Source organism: Heterocephalus glaber, unplaced genomic scaffold, assembly GCF_053883595.1.
Source record: "Heterocephalus glaber isolate CG9 unplaced genomic scaffold, H.glaber_assembly_v1.0 deba00001504, whole genome shotgun sequence".
NCBI lineage: Eukaryota > Metazoa > Chordata > Mammalia > Rodentia > Bathyergidae > Heterocephalus > Heterocephalus glaber.
In genome coordinates, this window is record NW_028258324.1 from 314,346 (window position 1) to 337,813 (window position 23,468).

Below are 23,468 nucleotides of genomic sequence, written 5' to 3' on the forward strand. Positions count from 1 at the left end.
GGTTAAAATTCTCAAAATACATTTATATCACAGGATTAGGCCTAATAATTTGATTTTCCTGGTATAGAATTTGATCCTGTCTCCACCTCCGCATCTTGCCTCTGCTCCCAGAGTTCTTCCTGAAGCAATCCTGACCACTTGTCCCTTCAAATGGACTTTTAGTGGTTAGCTGCAGTTGGGTCATAGAACCAGCACATTGGTCTTGCACATCCATGTCCCCTCTCTCAGCTTCCAGTTAGGAGATACAGCCCCAGTCCTCGACCCAATCCCGTCTGTGTCCTCTTCTCCTTGCTAGTCCACCTGGCTCCTCCTCGGTCTCCATCTGTCCAGGTCACACTTAGCATTAAGTACTGCGGAGAGCCCATGCCATTCTTACATCATGTCCTTGACCGCCCTGTCTTTAGGGAGAGCCTGACAGTAGTCATTAACTGGACAGTTGATTAGTTAATTAATGTGCATTTGATTCCTACCTCTAAGTGGTTTCTTGCCCAGCTGGGCCCCAGGTTATTTAAAGCCAGCGCCGTTTATGTGTTTCTTTGTATTCTTTAGAAGGTCAGAAATGACATCCCTCTCATTGCAGTGCCCCAGATCCTCTCTGTCTAACCTTGCTGTCCTCTTTTTGTCTTAGATCATACACAGGGACATAAAGCCAGAGAACATTTTGGTGTCCCAGGCTGGTGTGGTGAAGCTGTGTGACTTTGGGTTTGCGCGAACATTGGCTGCTCCCGGGGAGGCCTACACTGACTATGTGGCCACCCGGTGGTACAGGGCACCTGAGCTGCTGGTCGGAGATGTCAAGTATGGCAAGTAAGGCACCTGCATGCAGGAGCAGAACCATCCGCTGATGCTGAGAGGAGGTCTGGAATGTGTGTGTGCGTGTGGGGTAATAAAATGAGAAGAGGGCTGTCACTCACCTCCCTCACTGTAGAGAGCTAGCCTGGCATGTACAAGGGAAAGGGGTGAAAGATAATTGAGGGAAATATTTTTTAAACCTAAATTGTCAAGCCAGGCATAGTGGCACACACTTGTAATCCCAGCAGTTGAGAGGCTGAGGCAGGGAGGATCATGAATGTGAGGTCGATCTGGAATGCATAGCAAGACCCTGTCTCAAAAAAGAAGTCTTCAGAAGTGAATTCTCTTCTCTCTTCTCCACCCCAAACCCACCCCCTTCCTCTTGTGGTTGTGAGGATGGCATGTAAAGCCCTAACACAGCCTGGGCCAGTCTGCTACTTAGCACACCCCCAATTCTTCAAAGAAGACTAACCTTTACTGCTTTGTTTTTTATGTTTTGTTTGTTCGTTTTTGGCTTCTTGAGACAGGATCTCACTATGTACTCCGGGCTAGCCTTAAACTCACTATGTAGCCCAGACTGGCCTTGAACTGGCTATGATCTTCCTGCCTCTGCCTCCAGAGTGCTGGGATTACAGGCATGGGCCACCATGCCTGAGTATTTTTCTTTTTCTTTTTCTTTTTTTTGTTAAGACAGGTTCTCACTATGTAGGCTGACCTTGAACTTGCAGTGCTGCTTCTGCCTCAGCCTTTATTGCTTTTGTTAGAAATCTTTTTAAAATATTTTTTACAACTTCTGTTTTCTGAGTACATTAAACATCCTTTAATATTTTCTTAAATACTTTGAGTTCTCTATTTACTGCTTTGCTATAATTTTTGTGCTATTTTATAATTCAGAAATGACCTCATGCTACTTCAAGGTTGTTGTTCTTATGCTAAATGATGCTAGCATATTCTTTGGTTCTTGTAAGTGATTTTTTTTTTTTTTTTTTCAGTGCTGGGATTGGACCCAAGACCTTGCACATGCTAAACAAGCGCTCTGTGACTGAGCAATATCTCTAGCCCTTGTGATTGATTTTTAAGATTAAAAAAATGTTCTCCCTATTAGCTTTCAGTTCCTGTTTCTGTCTTTGTGTCAGCAGCCACCTCCTGTCTTCTGGTGTTCATTTTCAACATACCTATATTAGTCTGTCAGCTTTGGTAGAATCATGTGGACGTAGGGCCTAGGCTCTGAATGGAAGTCTGAGTCTTATTTCCAGGACGAAGTATGCACAAAATCGATTTTGTCTTTTCAGAAACCTTTGCCTCATATGTCACATGATTGCAGTTTCTGGAATCCCCACTTGTTAAGACGGAGAGTTAGAACTCTTACAGAACAGTGTCCTTCTGGGGGGGGGGTAATTGTTGGTGCACTGATCCTCTTAGTAGGAACAGCATCAAGCAGTGATACATAGGACAGAGCCTGTGTAGCCATCCAGTTGTATGTGGATCCAGAGGTCTAACCAGGTGGCTTCTCTCCAGGGCTGTTGATGTCTGGGCCATCGGTTGTTTGGTAACCGAGATGCTCACAGGGGAGCCACTGTTTCCGGGAGATTCTGACATTGACCAGCTCTACCATATTATGATGTGTTTAGGTAAGATTATAATTGAGTCTTAAATTGTTCAGGGTTTTTTTTTTCTTTATGCTGATTTCTTAAAAGCCATTGGTACAGTATATTAAATATGACATATATAAGTGAAGGAAGAGAACAATTAAAACAACACACACACACACACACAGCATTGGGTGAAATATAGCTGTTAGCCTCATTCTCACCATCAGGAGGGGAGATTGGGAGACTTCCAGTGGGTTAATCTTGCCCCAGACTTGACTTCCTAGTGCTTTGGGCAGAAGTTCACAGCTAGAATATCAGTCTCACGTATGTTGTGTTGAAACACCAACTTCATGGTCAGAGATAAGAGCTTGGAAGATGAAAATAGGGAGTACATGGGTAATTTCACTGATTGATTTTTAAGTTTCCAAGCTAGAAATTCAATAAGCTATAAGTGATTTCTTACACACATATATTTTCATATATATTTCTTAATACATTACATATTAAAATTGAGAAAAAAGATCTGGTGCTCAAATCTGACCTTAGACAAAGACACAAAATCAGTTGACCAAAAATTAAGTTCTTAGAGGGAGGAGCTGATGGCCTAGACTCTGTCCCCATGACTATATTGTCATCGTTTTGATCAACTCATCATAGTTTGTAGTTAGACATGAAATGCGGGTGCTTAGATCCATAAGGTTGTAAGATGCTCTTTTCCTATGTTCTCTATAAATTCTACTTTTCTAAGTGAGATAGCAATGTTAAGTTCCTTGAGTCAGCTTACCGCAAAACCACCGTACCGACTGCCATGGCCCATTGTAGTGTCTTTGGTGCAGGTCCCACACTCCATTCACCGTGTCCACCATTCCCTTCCCTCCCCACCACCTTGCTCCTCTCATGTACAACAGTAGAGATGTGTGCTGCTTTCACTTCTAGGTAATTTAATTCCAAGACACCAGGAGCTGTTTTATAAAAATCCTGTGTTTGCTGGAGTACAATTGCCTGAAATCCAGGAAAAAGAGCCTCTTGAAAGACGCTACCCTAAGCTCTCTGAAGTTGTGACAGATTTAACAAAGGTAATCATCCTTTTCTTTTCACTTTCTGGTAGGGAATTTATGAATTGTGGAGACTTGAGTTTCTCTATCTCTTTCTAGTTGATTTTTAGGTCAACAGTTTCCTCTGATCACCTTAGTTCTCATACATTGAGGAAGAGTTTAAATAACTTGGTGTGTATAGGAACTTCAGAAATGAAAGCCTTAAAATTGTATCTGTTTTAAAACTCATTAAGAAAACATTTACAGTTATCTAGCTTTTTTTTTTTTTCATACCGGGGATCGAACTTGGGACCTTGAACTTGCAAGGCAGGCACCGGAACCACTGAGCTAAATCCCCGGCCTCTATCTAGCATATTTTAAGTGTGAAAACATCTTCTTCTACAAAAATCGAAAAATGTAAAACTGTATGTTTTAAACGTTTACATGGAGGTGAGAAGAAAAGTTAGAAAAGTTACTACTAGAAAAGTAGTAAGTCAGGGGTGGTGATGCACACCTATAATCCCAGCACTTGGGAGGCTGAGGCAGGAGGATTGCTGTGAGTTCGAGGCCAGCCTGGACTACATAGTGAGTTCGGGGCCAGCCTGAACTACAGAGGGAGACCCTGCCTCAAAAAAACCAAAAGAAAAGAAAAGTAGTAAATATATGACATAGGGTCATGACCCATATTGCAATATCCAAGTCTTGTGTAGACACTGGCTTTGCTGAAGCTTGTTTGCAAATGACTGTTACTTTCGCCTGTGTTTGAGGAAGATGTTAGGGAGATTTTTCACTGCCTCGAGTTGTCTCTGAAAGTTGGGCCTTTAAGATTCCCAGCTGGGAAGTTCTCATCAGCCAGGACTGCGTTGAATATACTGACACACGGGGTCACATGGCTTTTACCCAAGACTTTTCTTTTTTGTTTGAGCTCTTTTTAAAAGTTGAGTAGGCATGTAACTAATTGTGTGTTTAGAACAGTATATTTTTGCTTTTCTATATAATCTTCTAGTAGATGAAATAGTTTTTATTGGGACCAGACTTATGATATGTCTGTAAAAAGATTTAAAGGAAATAAAGGTTAAAACTCTAGTCTAATATATGTCCCTAAGTAGAATCATATGATGTTTTAAACATTTTATTATAAAACATTTCAGTCATAGAAAAGAAAGTACAAAGACTAGAAGCAAAGTAAACTCTCATATCCTTGTCACCTGGCTTCAGCAATCACCAGCCTGTGATTATCTTATCAATCTATTCATGATTCCTGCAATTTTGGTTTTTTTGGCATATTTTTTGCTTTGTTTTGTTCTTTTTTTTTTTTTTTTTTTTGGTTTGTTTTTTGAGACAGTCTCACTATGTAGTTTAGGCTGGGCTCAAACTGGCAGCAATCCAACCTCAGCCTACTGAGTGCTGGGATTACAAGTGTGTACCACCATACCTGGCTTTTTGGGATATTTTGAAGCAAGTCTCAGACATTATATTATTTTACATTTATTCATGGAGCTTTTCTTGTTCATTTAAAACTACTGGCCAAGTTCCTTTTCTTTCTACAGTGTCTTGGTTACTTTCCTTATTGCTGAGACAAAATACCTGACACCCAAAGTTAAGAGGAAAGATTTATTGTAGGTCACAGTTTTTTGGGGGGCGGGGAGGGTACCGGGGATTGAATTCAGTGTAGGTCACAGTTTATAGAGGTTTCAGTTCATAGTTGACTGGCTTCAAGGCAGGTTGGCATGACAGGGGGATCACAGAGGAGAAACAGACCATTATAAAGCAGGGCAGGCAGAAGGCAGAAGGCAGAAGGCACCAAGCGACAAGCAGCAATAGCAGCCCTCTTCATGTCCCTTATATTCTATCCAGGCTTTATACCCTTAGGGCAGGTCGCACTCACACCCAGGGTGGGCCTTCCCATGATCCACACCCAGAACTATCCCAGACCAATCAGTAAACTAATTTAGTGATCACACACCTTTGATCCCAGCATCACACACTGGGATCCAGCCACCTCTGAAAAGGCCCACCTGTGACCACTGAGGCTTTGGGAACTTCTAGACACAAGCCACAACACATAGGTATTGAGGGTCTCTATCAAGATCTTTCATAAAGCACAGTAGCAGGCTACAGGAGATCTTTTCCCTCCATTGCACAGAGCTTTAAGTTTTAAAACTTCACAGTTATTTCTTCATCTCAAACTATGCAATCATTGTCCAAACTTTTGATCGATTTTCACATGATTTCTTTTTATAGTTTGAATTAGGATTTCAATATAGATTGCAATTGGTTGGTTGTCTTAAGGCTTTTTTTTTCCTGGTACCAAGAATTAAACTCAGGACCTTGCACTTGTCAGGCAAGTGTGGTGGTGCTGAGCTACATCCCTGGCCCTATTTTAAGACTTAACTAAATGTGAGCCTTTTTTTTTAAAGACCTGGCTTGGGGTAATTCACCTGTCTACTTTTCTGTACTGTATTATTATTATTTATTTATACATGTTTGTAGTACGTAATGTTTACATTCATCTTAGAAAGTAGGTACATGTGCTTAACTTATTGAGATTCTTCTTATTCCCCTTTCTCTCTCCTTCCTCCAGGTTCTTCTGTCTCTAGATACCTTCTTCATTTGCAAAAAATCTATCTTCCTGTTTTCTGTTTTTCATTTTGTTTTTAAAATTATATATACTTTGGGTTTCTCATATAAGAGAAGTTATGTGATATTTAAGCTATGTCTGATTTATTTCACCTTACAGTATTGTCTCAAAGCGCATCCATTTTCCTACAAATGATTCAAGTTTATCCTTCTTTATGGCAGAGTAATGCTCCATTTTGTGTAAATACCACATTTTCTTCCCCCCGCCCCCATTAACTTTATTGGTACATTTTAGGTATAAAATACAGTTACATTGATCATTGGGATCTTTTTTTTTTTTTTTTTTTGGTACCGGGGATCAAACTAGGGTCCTTGCTCTTGCAAGGCAGGCGGCAGAACCACTGAGCTAAATCCCTGGCCCATCATTGGGATCTTGTACCATTACATGAGTCTCTTGGTTCTTATTTTTTTCCTCTTCCCTTGCCCTCCCTCCACCCCCTCCACCCTTCCCTATTTGCAAAGACTTTGTTTCCATTTTTTTCTTTTCTCATATTTTTTCCCTTCCCCTACCCCTCCCAATTCCCCTGCTCTTTTTAGACCTTTTCTTCTTGTTACACAATATCAGTTATACATTTTTTAAATTACAATATTAAGATCTAGGAGACATTACCACAGATTTTGCAGAATTTAAAAGGATATAGAAAGCATATTACAAAAATCTGTTTTGAAATAAATTTGACAACTTCTAAGAAGTAACTTGGAAGACAAATTAATGAAACTAACTCTGGAGGAAATATAAAATTTGAATAGCACCTATTAAAGAAAGTATATTCCTAGCTTGAAAACCTACCTATATGACAACAGCAGGCTCATATACATTTTAACTGATAAATTATATCAAACAAAGCAGAAAAAAGAAGGAGCACTTCTCCCCTCATTTTAGGAACTCAACGTTGAATACTACATTTTCTTTATTCATCTGTTGATGGACATATAGGCTGCTTCCAAGGTTTAGCAATTATGAGTGGTGCTGCTATAGTATAAGGTTCTTTTAATCTTTCTTTTCTCTTTAAACCTTGCAAAGTACTTAAGCAGCTAGGCTTTGTGCCCCATTCCACCATCCCCATAGTGTAGTGGAACCTGCAGGAGAGCTAGACCGTGGTCAGAATCAGGTTTGGTTTGCACAGGATTACTTCCTGGGAGTTTGTTTATTCCCTCTTAGAGACACTGGGTGGTGATTTTTCTTTCTGTGATATTAGCAGCCATTGATAGTCATTTTCTGGAGTTGTACTTTATTCTTGAATATAGATGTTTAAAATTCATTGGCTGTAATGGGGAACTTTCTATTTTCCTATACAGTATCTAGAAATTTAAATTTAGGCAGTTTTTTTGGTTAAGAATTGTGTTTTTAATTTTTTCAGAAATGCTTACATGTTGACCCCGACAAAAGGCCACTGTGTGCCGAGCTCCTGCACCACGCCTTCTTCCAAATGGACGGGTTTGCTGAGAGGTACGGTGTTGACCGCTTGGCTAGGCCAGGGGGCTGAGTGGTGTGTCTGGAGGATGAGGCTTCCACAGCCATCTTGCTTGGTCACTGCCTGTGTCTACACACTGTCCCCTCTTCTGTGCACCCATCCACCTTAGCAGCAGTGTAGAGCCTGGGGTGATTTCCTGTGTTGGTGTCATGAAGCAGTCACTTCCACTTGCTCTCCTGTCTCCTGGTGTGGTATCTGCATCAGGTCCCCAATTCGTAGGCTGCTGCCTGCCGTACGATGCTGTCACCTTGGTGTTGTGTGTCTGCAAAGGTGTTGTGTCCCCTCGTACCAGTCACACTCCAGTGCTACTGGAGACCTTTGGTGTTGCCTGGGCTGTGGGTGCCAGAGCTGCTGTCTCCATCTCTGCTAGTCCAGGTGTTGCCTCAGTGCAGCTTGACAGAACAGAAAACAGTGAGATCAGGGGCTGCGACATTGCTTTATAGTTACAAATTTCATTAACATTTAGCTTAATAGGAAAGATAATGGGTTCTTTTTTTTTGTAATTCAAGCTGCTCTTGAACTCTTTTTTTTTTTTTTTCGTACCGGGGATCGAACTCCTTGCACTTGCGCAGCAGGCAGCAAAACCACTGAGCTAAATCCCCGGCCCCAAAGTCTAGTAATTATTATTTTTTTTGGTACCAGGGATCGAATTCGAGACCTTGCACTTGCAAGGCAAGCACCGGAACCACTGAGCTAATCCCCAGCCCCTGCTCTTGAACTCTTGAAATATGTGAAGAAACACTGGCCTCACACAAATGTGTATTTGGGATAAAGGAAGAGTATTTTAATAGCCTTTTTAAGTGGTTGTGGGTATTCTTTGATTCTGTGTCTAATTCTGATGCTACATTAGAACTTGGCCTGGTTCCTCTGTAAATATGTTACACTGGAATCTGAAACTGCATCAGTGCACTTCACCTATTGCATTAAAACCCATTTCTGTTTTGTTTTCTGAACAGTTCTTTTACTAATACATGCTTTATTAATACCATTCGTTAGTCTTTGGAAAAATTCTAATTTGACTAAATTGTGCAGATTTTAAAAATGTTGATATATTTCATTATATAATTTTTAAAAGTTCACATTCCATCTCATCAGAAAACATTTTAACTATTGAGAAATTTCTAAGATCACAAGTTTCACAGAATTCTTTTTTGGTTTTTGTTTGCTACCGGGGATTGAACTCTGGACCTTGTGCTTGCGAGGCAGGCGGCAGCACCACTGAGCTAAATCCCCAACCCTGCACAGAATTCTAATTTTGTCATAAAATTTTAAATTTTATCATTGACAAGTATTATCAGTTGTGTTTCTTTTTCTTTTTTTTGTATCAGGACTCAAATTTGGGGCCTCGGGCTTGCCAGGCAAGCACTGTGCCGCTGAGCTACATTCCCAGCCCCTCAGCTGTGTTTCTTTTTAGTTCAGGATGGCCCTGAACTCACTATGTAGCTCAGGCTGGCCTTGAATTCATGGGGATCCTCCTGCCTCTGCCTCCCAAGTGCTGGAATTACAAGCATGCACCACCATCAGTTGTGTTTCTTGAAGTGACAAATTCACTTTTCCGTTTTTGAAGGAAAATGTCTACCACATCCATCAAGACTGAATAACCAGGGTTTTCTGGCAGTCTTCCTTTCTAGTAAAAATAATATTTTATGAAAGGCAAGTCTAGTTGTGTTTGTGTCCCGGTCAGACCAATGCTTGTCAAAGCAGTGGTCCCAGGTGCACAGTGTGTACGTGTTTGTCAGAGTGTTGAAGAAAAGTGCATTCCAAGGCTTAGGGTTAATAAAATCATGCTGTTTACCACCTCTCCAGGACTGTCTTGGGTGCAGCTGCTTTCTTCTCTATGAGAATGTGGGGCAATGGAGGGAGGTGATAGGGCTCTGGGGTGGTACCAGCAGTTGTCTCTGCATCACCATCAGGGCTGGCACTGACTGAGCAACAAGACAGCATTTTCACATTAAGGGGAGACCAGTGTGGGCTTTGTGCACCTCCTGAAACAGCCCCAGGAGTCCACAAAGGTTACAGAGCGCCTTTTCCTTTCCAAACTGTTGATCTGGGGCATGACTTTTCTCATTTTAATACTCTAGTTCAGTGGTGGTGAACCCATAGGTTTGTTATCATTAAAAGCTCTAAAACGTTCACCATCACGCCTGTAGTTCAACGCTCAGTTATTTTGTTTTGTTTTCAGTTTTTTGAGACAGGATCTCTCTGTTCAGGCTGGCCTTGGACTCACTATGTAGCCCAAGCTGGCCTCGAACTCACAGTGATGCTCCTGCCTCAGCCTCCTGTGTGTTGGGATTACAGGCATGCACCACCATAACTAGCTCAACACTCAATTTTTAAAAATTTATCTTGAAAAGTCAGTATTTTCCTACGTGTATATGTCTCCTACAACTTTATTTTATTGGAAAATGTTATTTTTGTATAGATTCTCCAGGGAACTACAGCTAAAAATACAGAAAGATGCCAGGAATATTTCTTTGCCTAAAAAATCCCAAAGCAGAAAGAAGGAAAAGGAAAAAGATGAATCTTTAGGTGAAGAAAGAAAAACACTTGTGGTACAGGTAAATGTTCATGTTTTAAATTTTAAATTTGAAGAGGAGGAAATGACATTTTTAAAAAAGATTTTTGAGTGGTGAGCAAGCTGTTAATTTTTGGTATTGTTGTAAGTGTATCTTCCCTGTTGATATTACCTATTTAAAAATTGTATTATGTTCCGAGTCCCTACCATGTACCTGACTATGCAGTAGTGCTTGTTTAACTTGTTGGTGTAAAATAACAACTCTCCTTTAAAGGAAGTCAGAAAACAGTTCATTCCAAGCCAACAGGAGAGGCTGTGGCCTGGGAACACAAGTTCAGGGTACCCTCAGTGACATTTTCTACTGTGAAAGAGGTGACACGAGTTTTTATAGTAACAAAGTAAAGAAGGTCATGAATCGAGTGAGTATATGTACTCAATCGCGGGGCCCCAGGTCGTGGGCTGCAGCCAAGCCGGGATCTCTTCTGTAGCTTTCAGGGTAGTAGAGGCTGAGAGCCGCTAAACGAGCACTACCACCCTGCCTTTGCCTCATGGTCACTAGGGTGTTAGCTCAGGTACTAAGGTTGAGGTGAAGGCCTAAGATGACCTGAGATACGTTTAGCTCTCCGCCTACAGCATTTGTGGTGATAGAGCCAGCCAAGGTCAGACAATCTGCAGGGCCTGTTTTACAGACGTGGCTTCCTCAGAGAGCCTCAGCTCCACACTCACCCAGAGAATGTCTAAACACGCGCATGCATGTGCATACGCACAGGGGACGCACACATGCGCATGCACACTGGTCCTACTTCTTTTCCTAAAATGGTGTGAGGACAATTGCTTTTAGAATTTTCTATAGAGTGAAGCATTTAAAAATTGCTATTTCCTGGGATCTGTTCTTGATAAGGTAACCCATTACCATGAAGTGTACCAAAAGAAGAAAGTGTTCACAATTTTGTGTTCCTAACCCTGAATATATCAGAACAAAGTGACACTCTTGATTGCTCGTCCATGTTTTTTGCCACTGAAATTTACATATACACACACAAATATGTATGTCAGAGTTAGTGTGAATTGTGTTCCTATTCTTTTTGTATTTTCACAATAACTATCTGAATATGAATCTGGATTTAATTTTAATTCCATAGACAGAATAAAGATGCCAGGAGAATGGACAGATTCTGCTCTAGGTAAAAGTATAGGAAGAGGTCATTTTTCACTTTTTTAGATCATTAACCTTAACATTTTTATTAATGGTCAGGATACCAATGCTGATACCAAAATTAAGGATTCCAAAGTATTTAAAACAAAAGCATCAAAAGTTGATGGAGAGAAAACTGAAAAGGGCACTAGAGCTTCCAATGCCAGCTGTCTTCGTACCAGTGGGACAAGACACATCCCGGCAGTGCCCTCAGGCTGCCTTGGGGACCACGGCAGCCAGGCCACCAGGGTCCCTGGGGTGGCCATCCCCCCGCTGGTGCACACTCCCTCTGCAGCAGCTCCTGGCAGTAACCCTGGAGTCCAGAGTTACAGGTATGGATTTGGAAAACAAGGACAAAGTGTGTAAGGGTATGTTTGCAAATTATAAGTGCTTGCTGATTCACCTACACCACATTGTTTTACACTCAATTCTGGAGTTCCTCTTGTCAGCTAGTAGTTGCAAAACTTTTTAACCTGTGTGATGGAAATTATTAGGATTTGATTTTTAAAAATTCCCTAAGAACATGGGCTGTGTGGTTTAACCCAGTTAGCCTAGTAACTGAAAGTGGGTTGTCACGATAGAGGGAGAGCTGATCTGGGCTCTGCCGCTGCCTGGTGTGAGACTTTAGTTATCAAGGAGCCCTTTGGGGACTTTGCAAAAAGGAAGTTAGCTGATTGGAGGAGTGGGCATGACATGGGCTGTGTGAATGCAGAGGCAAAGACCAAGCCCCCAGCGGTATCACTTGTGTATTTGAACACAGGCTCTGTCTGAAGCCACGTGTGGCTTGATGATATGTCATTTGGGCTTGCACTTGAAAAAATAATTATCGCTGCTTCTAACTTAAACGTGTTTTTGTTACAGAGTGGATGAGAAAACTAAGAAGTATTGCATTCCATTTGTTAAACCAAATAAACACTCTCCATCAGGAATTTATAATAATGTGCCCACATTGGTAAGTGAAGTGTTCTCAGGAGCAGGAGAGCAAGCATGCGTCAGCTCCGGACTTGTATGAGTATTAACTGGGATAGTGAAGAACTGGGAGTTTCATCTGGACGCATAAAGTGAAGCCTTAATTGTACAGTTGTTCTATTAAAAGAGTAAGCAGAAACTTCCAAAAGGAACCACACTCTGCAGAACCTGTGAGGCCAGCAGTGTTGTACTCAAGGTGTCAGGGACCCCAGGGCTTGGCATGGGCCTTGCATTTGTGCTTGCTGTGTGTTCATTATATAGACATGTGTATACAGACACATATATGATTTCATCATTTTTTTTTTTTAGAAAATCACTTATTTGGAAAATGTGGAAAAGAATGTAGAGTTTCTGCAGTTCTTAAATGAAAAAGATTGGAAAAGTATCAAATTTATAAAGTTGCAGAATTCAAGTGCTTCTATTCCTCGCTTTATGATTTTTTCTGATTTTATCAATTATGAAGTGATAAGAAAGATTAGGAAAATAATTGAAGTTGTGTTTTACTTAACTTAAATCCTGGGGAGTTAGTCTCGTGTGCTAACAAAGGCATACATAGGAAATGAGCAACAAGATCTTCCTGGGAGAGTAAGAAACAGGCTCAGAGGAGAAGTGACAGGACATGTATGGGAAACCACTCAAATCGAGGCAGTGACAGTCAGGCTCAAGGGAAGCCAGGAGGTGCAGGTAGACCAAGGACCAGCACACCCTGCTGTCTTTAAACCATTCGCTGCTCCTGGGGTGCTGAGCACTGGTGGAGGGAGGGGGAGAAACAGAGCGATTCGCGTAGCCACCTGTCATCAAGTTTAGTGAGGAAGAGGTATAAAATTGTTTTTTGTGTTGTTACTATCCTTCAATTTTTTTTTTTTAATCATTCCAGCCCTTCAAATCCACACCTTTTAGGATACATATATAGTAGTTATAAAGGAAGGAAACTCTAGCATACCTTGAGCTGGTTTATCTGTGTTAACCATTCTGACATTAGCAGGTCTCCAGTGAGAAGAACCTCCTTCAGGCAAATAAGAAGCGAGGGGAACATGCCAAGACAGAGGTGCGGTTGCCTGAACTGAGCTACCGTCATCTCCCTGAACTGAAAGCCCTGGAAGGCATGGGTACGGTTGTGGTGCTTCAATTCTATCAGCCCTTTTGTTTACATTATTTAAAATTATATTAAACTGACAGAATAGCAGCAATAAAAATTTATGTAACTTTACATATTTAAATACGTAAATATATACATCTGTGTAATAAGTCATACTGAGGGACAGATAGAGAATATGAAAAACTAGCAGAATGTCTAATGTTTTCATTGTATTTATGGTTATTTTTATATAGCTCGAAATTCTAGACTAATAAAGAAAGAGAACAAAATTCTTCCCGAATCACGAATACCTTCTCTGGCTGCTATTGACCTTCACGCCTCCAGCATGGTGTTGAACCAGGTACAGAAGTTCTCTTCATAGGTAGATGGGGCTGGGGCAGCACTCAGGTTCACTCAGACATGTTTTAGGGACAACTTGCTAAGAATTGGGCGGGTTCCCTTCAACCCCTCATTCCCTTTACAAAAGCTTTGTTTTCATTTTTCCTTCTGTTCTCTTTTTTCTTTTCCCTTCCTTTCCTCCTCCTTCTCCCTTCTTCTTCCCATTTGAACATTTTCTTCCTATTTCCCAATATCTGTTATTCATTTTGGTGCTTATTTATCCTTTCAGATTCTGACACCAGAGAAACAATGTGACATTTAAAGATGTGTTTCTGATTTTTTTCACTTAAGAGTATGGTCTCAGGGTACATCTATTTACCTAAAAATGTCTCAGGTTTATCCTTCTTTATGGCAGAGTAGTACTCCATTGTGTAAAAAAACCACATCTTTACCCATTCATCAGTTGATGGACATTGGGCTGTTTCCAAGATTTAGATATTACAAACTGTGCCTCTATAGACATGGATGTGCATATATTGCTGTGATGTGATGCTTTTAATTCTTTCAGGAAGATACCAAGAAGGAGACTAGCTGGGTCATTAGTTTTCTGAGGAATCTCCTTACTTATTTCCACAGTGGATGCATCAGTCTACATTCCCACCAACAGTGGAGAAAGGTTCCTTTTTCCACACAACCCTGCCAGCATTTGTTATTGGCTGATTTCTTGATAACAGCCATTCTTTCTGGAGTGAGATGGAATCTCAGTGTTGTTTTAATTTGCATCTTGAAAAATATTGCACATTTTTTTCATATTTTTATTTGCCACTTCTACTTCTTCATCTAAGAAGTGCCTATTCATTTCAGATGCCCATTTTTGGATTGGCTCTTTAAATTTGGGGAATCTGATTTTTTTTTTTTAGTTCTTTGTATACTCTAGATATTACTCATTTGTCTGAGGAACAGCTGGAAAAAATTTTTTTCCCCACTCTTTGGGTTTTCTCTTCACTCTGTTGATAGTTTCTTTTGCTGTGCGAAAGATTTTTAATAAGATGAGATCCCAGTTGTTGATTCTTTGTAATATTTCCTGTACAATCAGTGTTTTGTGCATTAAGTCTTTGCCTATAACTTTGTCTTCAAAAGTTCTATTCTGTCTTCCAGCAGATTTAGTGTTTCTGTTTTAATATTTAGATCTTTGATCCATGTTGATTTTAGGTTAGTGCGTGGTGAAAGATATGGGTCTAGTTTTAATTTTCAGCATATAGAAAGCCAGTTTTTTCAGCACCATTTTTTAAAGAGGCTACCTTTCTTCCAGTGAAGGTGTTTGGCTCCTTTGTAAAAGATCAGGAGACTAAGTGTGTTTGGAGTTGTTTCTGTGTCCTGTGATCTGTTCCATTAATCCTTGGACCTACTTTTTGGCCAGTACCATGCTGTTTTTGTCACAGTGGCTTTGTAATATAATTTCAAATCAGGGATTGTGATGCCCCCTGCCTTGCCTTTGTTGCCCAGAATTGCTTTTGCTATTCTAGGTTACTTCGGGTTCCAAATGGATTTTCAAATTGTTTTCTCTAATTTTGCAAACTATGCTATTGATATTTTGATTGGGATTGCATTAAATCTGTATACCAATTTTAGAAATATGACAGTTTTCACTGTATTGGATCTTCCTACCCAAGAACAAAGGATATCTTTCCATTTTCTGATATTTTCTTTGATCTCCTTTTTCAGAGGACTGTAGTTTTCAATATAAAGGTCTTTTACTTCCTTCATTAGATTGATTCCTAAGTATTTCATTTCTCTGGATGCTGTTGTGAAAAGTATAGTTTCCCTAATTTCTTTCTCAGTGAGTTTGTTATTTGTGTACAGGAATGGTTGATTATTAATGTATTGATTTTTGGGTGTTGACTTTGTATTCGACTATGCTACTAAATTTGGTTATTAAATCTAGAAGTCTTTTGGTGGAGTTTTTGGGAATTTCTATGTAGAGTATCATGTCATTCTCAAATTAAGATAATAATTTAACTTCTTCCTTTCTGATTCTTAATCCTTTTATTTCTCTTGTTTAATTGCTCTGGCTAATGTTTCCAGAACTATATTGAATAAGAATGGTGATAGTGGACATTCTTGTTTTGATCCTGATTTTAGAGTGAAAGCTTTCAGTTTTTGATCATTTAGTATGATGTTGGCAGGTGTTTTTTTTAATATATGTATTAATTGGTACATTTTAGGGATACAGTACATTTACATTTATCATTGGATGTTTGTACCTGTACATGATGTACTTAGTTCTTATTTTTTCCCCCATTACCTGTGCACCCTTCCCTATTTACATAGACTTTGTTTCCATTTTTTTTTTCTTTCTCATAATTTTTCCTTTCCTTTCTTCCCTTTCTCTTTCCCCTCCCACCACCCCTCCACCTTTGGACCTTTTCCTATTTCAAATTATCAATTACTAGTTTTAATCATTTTCATCCTTATTTACACTTTCAGTTTCTCACACTAGAGATACTATTCGGTATTTACTCATGTCCTATTTATTTCACTTAAGAGTATGGCCTCAATATGCATCCATTTAGCCAAAAATGACTCTAGTCTCTCGTTCTTTATGGCTGAGTAGTACTCCATTTTATATAAAAACCACATCTTCTTTATCCAGTTTCCAGTTGATGGGCACTTGGGCTGTTTCTAAACCTTAGCTATTACAAACTGTGCTGCTGTACACATAGGTGCACATACATCGCTGTGGTATGATTCTTTTAATTCTTTGGGGAAGATACCCAGTAGGGGAATAGCTGGGTCAAATGGGACCTCTAGTCCTAGTTCTTTGAGGTATCTCCATACTGATTTCCACAGTGGTTCCACCAGTCTGCACTCCCACCAACAATGGAGAAGGGTTCCTTTCTCTCCACACCCCTGCCAGCATTTGTTATTGGTTGATTTCTTGATAGCAGCCATTCTTTGTGGGGTGAGGTGGAATCTCAGTGTTGTTTTCATCTGCATCTCTCGAATGACCAGTGATGTTGAACATTTTTTCATATATTTATTTGCTGTTTTGACTTCTTTGTCTGAGAAATGTCTGTTCATTTCAGATGCCCATTTTTGAATTGGATCTTTGAATTTGGGGGTCTGATTTTTTTTCAATTCTTTATATATTCTAGATAGTAGACCTTTGTCTGAGGTACAGCTGCTAAAAATTTCTTCCCACATTGTAGGTTGTCTCTTAGCTCTGTTGGTAGTTTCTCTTGCAGCGCAGAAGCTTTTTAATAAGATGAGATCCCAGTTGTTGATTCTTTGTGCTAGCTCCCGTGCTACTGAAGTTTTGTTCATAAAGTCTTTTCCTATGCCAATGTCATTGAGAGTTCTACCTAACTTATTTTCCAGCAAGTTTACTGTTTCTTTCTTGATATTTAGCTCTTTAATCCACTTTGATCTTAGTTTAGTGCACGATGATAGGTATGGGTCTAATTTTAATCTTTGGCAGATTGAAATCCAGTTTTTCCAATACCATTTATTGAACAGGCTATCTTTTCTCTAATGAGGGTGGTTGGCTCCTTTGTCAAAGATGAGGTGGCTGAGTATGTTGGGAGTTGTTTCTGCATCTTCTAGTCTATTCCACTGATCCTGGGGTCTGTTTCTTTGCCAATACCATGCTGTTTTTATCACAGTAGCTTTGTAGTAGTTTCAAGTTGGGGATTATGATACCCGCAGCCATGTCTCTGTTGCCCAGAATTGCTTTTGCTAGTCTAGGTTTCTTCTGCTTCCAAATGAATTTTTGGATTGTTTTCTCTAGTTCTGTGAAGTATATTATTGGAATTTCAATTGGCATTGCATTAAATCTATATAGTAGTTTTGGAAGTATGGCCATTTTCACTATATTGATTCTTCCTATCCAGGAACAAGGGATATCTTTCCATTTTCTTATATCCTCTTCGATCTCCTTCAGAGTGCTGTAGTTTTCAGTGTAGAGGTCTTTTGCTTCCTTTGTTAGATTGATTCCTAGATATTTCATTTTTTTAGATGCTATTGTAAAAAATTATTTCCCAAATTTCTCTCTCAATGGGTCTGCTATTTGCATATAAGAAGGGTATTGTTTTTTGAGTGTTGACCTTATATCCACCTACTCTACTGAATCTGTCAATTAGGTCTAGAAGGCTTTTGACTGAGTTTTTTTGGGTCTTCTATGTAAAGTATCATATCATCAGCAAATAATGACAGTTTCACTTCTTCCTTTCCTATCTTTATTCCTTTTATTTCTTTCTCTTGTGTAATTACTATGGCTAATGTTTTGAGAACAATATTGAACAGGAGTGGTGATAGTGGGCATCCTTGTCTTGTTCCTGATTTTAGCATGAAAGTTTTCAGTTTTTGACCATTTAGTATGATGTTGGCTGTTGTTTTTTCATAGATAGCCTTAATCAGGTTGAGATAAAGACCTTCCATTCCAATTTTCTGTAGCGTTTTTATCATGAATGGGTGCTGGATTTTGTCAAATGCCTTTTCTGCATCTATTGAGATGATCATGTGGTTTTTGTCCTTGACTCTGTTAATATGGTGTATTACATTTATTGATTTACGAATGTTGAACCATCCTTGCATCCCTGGGATAAATCCGACTTGGTCAGGGTGTATGATCATCTTGATGACTCTGTATTCTGTTTGCCAGTATCTTGTTGAAGATTTTTGCATCTATGTTCATTAGGGAGATTGGTCTGTAGTTCTCTTTTTGGGTTGGGTCTTTCCTTGGTTTTGGAATCAAAGTAACAATTGCTTGCAGGAAAGAATTTGGAAGCCTTGCTTCCCTTTCAATTTCCTTGATGAGTTTAAAGAGTAATGGTGATAGTTCTTCTTTAAACGTCTTGTCGAATTCAGCAGTGAAGCCATCAGGACCTGGGCTTTTCTTTGTTGGTAAATTTTTTAATTACATTTTCAGTTTCACTCATTGTTATTGGGGTGTTTAGAATTTCTATGTCTTCTTCGTTTAACTTTGGGAATTTGTATGTATCTAGGAATCTGTCCATTTTCTTCTGTGTTTTCCATTTTATTGGAGCACAGATTCTCAAAGTAGGTATTGATGATCCTCTGAATTTCTTTTTTTTTTTTTGGTACTGGGGATTGAACTCGGGACCTTGTGCTTGTGAGGCAGGCGCCGGAACCACTGAGTTAAATCCTGAGCCCCTTTTTTTGAATTATTTTGAAGAATTTTTTTTATTGAGACAGAGTCTCACTGTATAGTTCAGCTGGCCATGAACTCACTGGGTTAGTGGCATGTGCCACTATGCCTGGTTATTTTGAAGAATATTTGGTACCGGGGATCGAACTCAGGACCTTGTGCTTGCACAGCAGGCACCAGAACCACTGAGCTAAATCCCTGGCCCTGATCCTCTGAATTTCTGCTGGATCTGTTGTGGCTTCACCTTTTTCATTCTTAATTGCATGGATTTGAGCCTTTTCTTTCCTTTTTTTGATATGGTTGGCTAAAGGTTTATTGATTTTATTTATTCTTTCAAAAAACCAGCTCTTCAATTCATTGATTTTTTTGTATTGTTCTCTTAGTCTCCATTGCATTGATTTCTGCTCGGATCTTTATAATTTCCTTTCTTGTACAAGCTTTGGGTTTGTTATGTTCTTCTTTTTCTAGGAGCTTGAGGTTCTGCATTACGTTATTTAACTGAGTTCTCTCTGTTGTCCTAATATGGGCATTCACTGCTATGAATTTCCCGCATAGAACTGCTTTCATTGTGTCCCACAGATTCCTGTATGTTGTACTGGCATTATCATTTACTTGTAGAAACTGTCCAATTTCTTCTTTAATTTCCTCTATGACCCATTGGTTGTTCAGGAGCGTATTATTCAATTTCCATGTGTTTGTGGGTGTTTTGCAGTTTCTTATGTTATTGATCTCCAATTGTATTGGACTATGGTCTGATAATATACAGGGGATAACTTGAATTCTTTTACATTTACTTAGATTTGCCCTATGAGCTAGCATGTGATTTATTTTGGAGAATGACCCGTGTGCACCTGAAAAGAATGTGTATTCTGATTTTGTGGGGTGGAACACTCTGTAAACATTTATTAAGTCCATTTGTTCAATAGCTTGGTTCAGTTCTAGAATTTCATTGTTAATTTTTTTCCTAGATGATCTGTCTATTTGTGATAGAGGGGTATTGAGGTCCCCCACTACAATTGTGTTATTGTTTATTTGGTTTTTCATGTCCATTAATATTTGTTTTGTATAGTTGGGGGCATTCGTATTTGGTGCATAAATATTTAGGATTGTCATCTCTTCCTCTTGGATTGTTCCCTTCACAAGGATGTAGTGACCATCTTTGTCTCTCTTAATTAGTTTTGGTGTGAAATCTACTTTGTCTGCAAATAAAGATTGCTACCCCTGCTTTTTTCTGGGATCCTGTTGTGTGGAGAGCTGTTTTCCATCCTTTTACTTTCAGTCTATGAATTTCCTTTTGAGTTAGGTGTGTTTCTTGTATACAGCATATTGCTGGGTTTTGCTTCTTAATCCATTCTGTCAGTCTATTTCTTTTGATTGGTGAATTGAGGCCATTAACATTGATAGTTATAATTGAGAGATATTGACTCATTCTTGCCATATTTTATTGTTGTTGGCTCTTTTCTTATTTTTCCCCCTTTCCCTTTAGTGCCTTACCTTGCATGGTGTCTTCTCTCTGTTGGCCCTCATAGAGTTGTGACCTTCATTGTCTTTTTCTAGGATATTGCATAAAATTGTTTGGAGTGCTGGTTTGGTGTTCATGAAATTTCTCAGGTGTTCTTTGTCATGAAAGTGTCTAATTTCCCTATCGATTTTGAAAGATAATTTTGCTGGATACAACAGTCTAGGTTGGAAGTTATTTTCTTTTAGGGCTTGAAATACTTCACTCCAGGCTCTCCTTGATTTGAGGGTTTGTGTTGAGAAATCTGCCATGATTCTGATGGGCTTTCCTTTGTAGGTGATTTGTTTCTTTTCTCTAACTGCCTGTAGAATTTTGTTCTTCTGTTCGGTTTCTGGGAGTTTGACTATTATATGTCTAGGTGTAGATTTTTTTTGATCATGGCTGGGTGGAGTTCTATGTGCCTCACTTATCCGTGTGTCCAGTTCTCCACCTCTGTCTGGGAAGTTTTCTACTATTACTTCTGTGAACAGTATTTTTATGTCAATTGTACTTTCTCCTGTTTTTTCGTGGACTCCTATCAGTCTTATGTTATTCTTCTTTGCATCATCTAGCAGCTGTTGGATTGATTTCTCATAGTCCCTTACTATCTTTAAAAAATCTCTGTTTTCATGGTCTTGCAATCTTGTCTTCTGTATCTGATATTCTGTCTTCAGATTCTCTTAGTCTGCTCTGCATGCTTTCAATGGAGTTTTTAATCTCCTGAATATCTGTTTGAATCTCTTTCATGGATTCCATTTCTTTCTTATGTTGGGCGATCATGTTTTCCATTTCTTTCTTATGCTAGTCATTCATGGCTTCCAGCATGTTTCTGATCTCATCTATTTTCTTGTGTCTTTCTACTCTAGAGCCTCTAATTCACTCTACTCTCCATCTCTGTATTTATCTGGGAGATTATTTCTGCTTTGAATTTTTCTAGAGCCTCATGTATCTGCTTTGTTACTTACTGTACTATCAGTTCAGGATGTCCAGGTGGTTGATTATCTGAGTTTTCCACCTCATTTCCCCCAGAATTTCCTTTTTGTGGTGGGGAAGCCTGCATTTGTGCCTTGCTTAAATGTCTTCTCATTTTTGTTTTTTGTACTGTCCTTGGTTTAATTCCTGGGTTGATATTTCAAAATTGCTTAATGCAGGTATCTTTGTTGCTTGTGTTTAAAACCCTTGTGGAATGATTGCTTTTCAGAGGTGTCTTCCAGATATGGCTTGTGTTTAGGTTTTGAGGCTCTAATGACTCTGAGGCTATTTTATTTTCCTTATACCAGGAAGGAAAACTGATTAGATCAATCACAACATGTTAGGCCAAATGTTACAATCAGCAATACCATAGCATCATGCACAGCTTAGAAAATGACAATTTGTGGTAGTTATTAATCTATCACATTTAACTATGAAGTTTAATCCCCTGTGCCTCTGTAGTGTGGGACCAGGTAGCAGAAGAGTCAGAAGGTGGCGGGGATGGAATTGGGCCTTGCAGGTGCCCATGCGGCTAAGCGCAGCACCAGATGAAGGTGGGGGCTCCAAGCTGCTCCCAGGACCTCACTGTGCCGTGGGCAGGAACTGGAACACAGCCAAGGAGCCTCAGGCTGCTTGGCCGACCCACGGAGAGAAGCCTGCAGGTGGTTTTTGATCAGATTGGCTTTTATCAGATTGAGATGAAGACTATTCCAGTTTTCTGTGGGTTTTTTTTTTTATACTGGCGATTGAACTCAGGACCTCACTCTTGCCATCCAGGCGCTGTGCTGCTGATCTAAATCCCTGGCCCTGTAAAGGTCCCCCCTGGCCCTGGTACTGAGGATTGAACTTAGGACTTTGCACTTTGAAGGAAGGCTCGGTGCCACTGAGCTAAATCCCCGGCCTTCTTGCAGGGTTTGTTTGTTTTTTTTTAACATGAATGGGTGTTGGACTTTGTCAAATGCTTTTTCTGTGTCTATCGAAATGGTTTTCATCCTTGATTCTGTTAATATGGTATATTGCATTTATTGACTTGTGTATGTTGAACCATCCCTGCATCCCTGGGAGGAATCCCATGTGGTCAGAGTGTATGATCTTCTTGATGACTTGCTGCATTCTGTTTGCCAGTATCTTATTGAGGATTTTTTGATCTGCGTTCATTAGGGAGATTGGCGTATAGTTCTTTTTTTCAGTTGGATGCATCTCTGGTTTTTGTATAAGGGTAATGCTTGCTTCAAAGGATGAGTTTGGGAGTATTGCTTCCCTTTCAATTTCATTAAAGAGTTTGAGGAGTAGTGGCATTAGATCTCTAAATTTCTTGTAGAATTTAGCAGTGAATCTATGAATGGCCTTTTCTTTGTTGGTAGGTTTTTAATTGCATTCAATTTCATTGACTGATACTGGTTTATTTAGCATTTAAAAATGTTCTTGTTTCGGCTTTGGTAATTCACATGTATCTAGGAACTGTCCATTTCTTCTGTATTCTAGAATACACGTTCTCAAAGTAGGTATTGATGATCTTCTGGATTTCTGCAGGGTTTATTATGGTTGGACCCTTTTCATTCCTAATTGCATGGATTTGAGTCTTTCCTTTTTTTGATAAGGTTGGCCAGGGGTTTGTCAATTTTATTTAATCTTTCAAAGAACCAACTCTTTGATTCATTGATTCTTTTGTATTTTTTTAAAGTCTCCATTGCATTAATTTCTGCTCTGATCTTTATAATTTCCTCCCTCATACGAGCTTTGGGCTTGACTTGCTCCTCTTTTTATAGAAGCTTGAGTTTCAACATTAGGTTGTTTATTTGAGCTCACTCTGCTTTTCTGTTATGAGAATTCACTGCTATAAATTTCCCTCTTAACTACTGCTTGCATTATGTCCCATATGTTCCAGTATGTTGTAGTGGCATTATTGTTTACTTGTAGAAACTATTTAATTCCCTCTTTAATTTCATCTGTCACCCACTGGTTAAGAAAGTATTATTTAATTTCCAGTTTTTTGCAGTTTTATGATTTCTTTTGGCATTAATTTCTTTTTTGAAAATTTTATTTTATTGGTACATTTTAGGTATACAGTATAATGACATTCATCATTGGAAATTTGCACCTTTACATAATCTCTCTTGGTTCTTCTTTTTCCCCCTTCCCCTTCCCTCCCTTCAACCCCTCCATCCCTCCCTATTTACAAAGACTTTGTTTCCATTTTTT

At 39.4% G+C, this 23,468-nt stretch overlaps 1 protein-coding gene across 6 annotated transcripts in view; it reads left to right on the top strand.

Moving 5' to 3' along the window:
• Cdkl2 (cyclin dependent kinase like 2) overlaps positions 1-23,468 on the top strand; it is a 63,296-nt gene that overhangs the window by 15,600 nt on the left and 24,228 nt on the right. For 4 of the 6 annotated variants that reach the window (XR_002393239.2, XM_004833897.4, XM_004833898.4 and 1 more), the window contains exons 4-12: positions 629-807; positions 2,311-2,423; positions 3,321-3,460; positions 7,420-7,508; positions 9,956-10,091; positions 11,304-11,575; positions 12,105-12,195; positions 13,195-13,321; positions 13,545-13,651. Coding sequence is in view for 5 of the 6 variants with exons in the window: in XM_004833897.4 (XP_004833954.1) it covers positions 629-807; positions 2,311-2,423; positions 3,321-3,460; positions 7,420-7,508; positions 9,956-10,091; positions 11,304-11,575; positions 12,105-12,195; positions 13,195-13,321; positions 13,545-13,651 (1,254 nt within the window). In the remaining variant the exon portion in view is untranslated. The remainder of the gene's footprint in view (positions 1-628; positions 808-2,310; positions 2,424-3,320; positions 3,461-7,419; positions 7,509-9,955; positions 10,092-11,303; positions 11,576-12,104; positions 12,196-13,194; positions 13,322-13,544; positions 13,652-23,468) is intronic. The other 2 variants (XM_087185998.1, XM_004833899.4) reach the window with 1 other exon arrangement.